We start from the raw sequence: 2957 nt of genomic DNA on the forward strand, positions 1-2957 counted from the left end.
TCTACCACATATTTTTGTGAGCAAGCATTTTTACTTCATTCTTGTTATACTTCAAAATACAGAAATAAAATCAATGCAGAACCAGATTTAAAATTGTAGTTGTCTGGGAGTGAGCCAAATATTACAAACCTTTGTTCAAATAAAGGAAATCCAAAATTTAAATCAAGTTTACATATGATTGTTACATTATGCTAAACATCTTCCAAGTTGTCATTTATGACATTTAAAATGTTCTTTTACTCAACAAAATATAAAGAAATTTAATTTGAAGTCTTGCAGATCATAGTAAGCATATCAAATTCCACTGAATTACTTTTAATTCTTAGAGTATATCCAACACAAAATATTTTAACTGTTTTATAATTATGGTTTATACTTTTACATTTACTGTTCAATTGTATATTTTCAAATTACATAAATTAATTTTAATTTTAGGCTTTTGAGGACACATTATAATTTTAGTTATTATAAGTAATAATATTAAATTACCTTGGGGATTCTTAATACATTTGTTGTTGCTGTTGTTGAAAGAAGGTCAAAAACCAAAAAATTTGGAACTGGTCTAGAGAAAACAGCCTTGATTGGGACTGAAAACACCTGAATTCAAGTTACCTGTGTAACTCTGGAGTAATTTCATTTCTCTGTTTCATTTTCCTCCCATGTAAATGGCTTCTAAGGTCCTTTCAGCTCTAAATCAAAGACGATTCTATAAACTTCCTCCCTCCCAGTAAAAAAAAAAAAAAAAACCACAACAACAACTCTTCCTTGAAATTTACTTACAATGGCCTCTTCTAATACCTGGCATTGACTCTAGCAGCCTAAGCTTCTTACAGCCTGCCCCCCACAATTAATATTCTAACCAAGATTTCCTCACGTTGCTTTTACAAACAGCTTCTGTACTGGTCAGAACTAAAAGCTTTAAAATAACGTTTAAGTAGAAATTTTAAGCTTTTTTATAGAAAAAGTTGTTTCATCACCTGGATATTGTGAGAGAAAAAGCTTCAGTGATATCCTTGAATATTTAGTTTTTGGAATGACAACCCAGAGGTGATCTTTTTGGGGGTCATTTGAAGAAAGTCACTGTGGTTATTTCAAAAAGAAAAAAAAACAATGTCCTTTGAAAGTTGCTTGATTGTTTTTCTTTTCTTAGAAGAAGAGGACACAGTGACAAAGGTGAAAGATGACAAGAGGACAACCAGAGTATTTCACTGGCATTCTCCAAAGGTCAGGAGAAAGGAAGGCCTCCAACATACAGGCTGGAGACCCCTTATGGTGAACTCAAGGGAGGTCAAAAGTGAAGCAGGATGGGCAGGCATAGACAGGCATCAATAAGGCCTTATTGGAAGTCAGACACTCCTAAATCCACGAGATCACAGATTCATGTGAATCTATGAGTACAGGAATAATGAATGAGGAAAATGTATAATTTCTATCTGGACTCCAATAGGATGAAAACTTTGAGGTCAAAGGATATGCTCTGCTCCAGTCCTCAGTGGAGTCTTTTCTTTGGTATGGGAGATAGAGGTGCATATCTTAGGCAGGAGATGATGTCCCCTTGCCATTCCAGAAGGTTTTAGGCAGAAGAAGAAGCTTCCTTAGTGCCCCTCCTAGCTGAGAGCTGCCAAGGATAAGAATGAAGGGATGAACAGATGAGCACAGGTAAATCACAATTTGCCATGGCCAGTACCAGGTACACTCAAAGGTACAAAAGGCAGCAACATCAATAATCAAAGAAAGAAAAGAAAGAGCATAAAGAACTAAAAAGGAAATCAGAGACTTCAGAGCTCTGTTGTGAGCCTGAATACTAGAATCATGGGCATTGTTGGCACTGTGTTGCATTCTCCAGGAGTGTCTCCACAGAGAGGTAATCAGCAGAACTATTGAGACTACAAACATAGAAAAGGGGATAGACAAAGTGATGAATTTCAAAGGGAAAAAATAGTGGATTTCTAATTTCCTACTGAAGCCATATAAGGTTATGTTCCTAGAGAATGTCCTCAGCAAGAATGCCTGGTACAAAGCAATGTTTCCCCCAAGATACAGCATAGTGACAATGAAAGAGATTAGCAGGGAGAATAGTAGGAACCAGGGTACTAGTCCCTTGACTCTCCACTTCAGCCAAAGGAAAATGGGATGAGTGAAATTTGCAATCTTCACACAGAAGAGGACGCTAAGCCAAGTACCAAACCAGAATGTGGCCGAATTCAGAAAATCCCAGTAAATCCCAAAGTACTGGCGGGCAGGCTCCTTGGAATATTGTAGGGGGTGAAGAAAATAGTAGAAGTTGTGTATCGTTCCAACCCATAGCATGAAGAAGCGGGAGGCACCCAAACTGATCAGGATCATGTCACAGGGAGACAGCTGGTGGCATCGAGCCCACTCCCTTCCCAGTACCACAATAATGAAGCCATTAGCCAGGATCCCCAGGGAGCACAACAGGACTAAAAGAACCATGGCAAAGATTGTGAATGGTCCCACCATTTCAGTCCCTCCTCTGATGACTGTTCTTGCTCAGTTCTCTGCTGGCTTCTGACTCATGGAGCCCCTGTTTTGCTTGATGAGATGAGCAGGGAGAATACTCTACTCTTTGTCTCCAAGCTACAGTATATTTAGAGAGCCCCGTGGGGTTGGGGAGGAAAGGTCTATGCAGCTCCGTGTGGATGCAAATCTCTACCAGCCTCTTTTCAGCTGCATGTGATTTACATACCTTGCCTGGATCAGTAAAAATTATTTCTCTGGGCTCCTATCATGGAAACTAAGCATTTCTATCAAAATATCATAGATTAGGAGCTATGGTTTTCAGGAAACATCTAGTCCAATCCCTGATGTAGGGTGTATGCAGGGAAGACTAGTACCTCTGGTGTGACAGCTGTCAAGCCCTTTTCAGGGCTACTTTCCACCTTTGGTGTCCACTTGTTTCACCTAACTCTCACCTGTGGCTCCAAGAAGCTATAGCA

The 2957-nt window shown here is 39.1% G+C and overlaps 1 protein-coding gene across 1 annotated transcript; it reads right to left on the reverse strand.

The window, feature by feature from the left end:
- Positions 1–1533: 1533 nt before the first annotated feature.
- Positions 1534–2481, reverse strand: LOC118849900 (taste receptor type 2 member 41-like). Its single transcript, XM_036758991.1, has one exon. It carries the CDS (start codon positions 2479–2481, stop codon positions 1534–1536), a length of 948 nt encoding a protein of 315 aa, XP_036614886.1.
- Between the last annotated feature and the right edge of the window lie 476 nt (positions 2482–2957).

Source organism: Trichosurus vulpecula, chromosome 5 (assembly GCF_011100635.1).
Source record: "Trichosurus vulpecula isolate mTriVul1 chromosome 5, mTriVul1.pri, whole genome shotgun sequence".
Lineage (NCBI taxonomy): Eukaryota > Metazoa > Chordata > Mammalia > Diprotodontia > Phalangeridae > Trichosurus > Trichosurus vulpecula.

Bases quoted from the DNA above. Each gene is read 5' to 3' on its own strand.
- LOC118849900 (XM_036758991.1), bottom strand. From the start codon at position 2,481: ATGGTGGGACCATTCACAATCTTTGCCATGGTTCTTTTAGTCCTGTTG.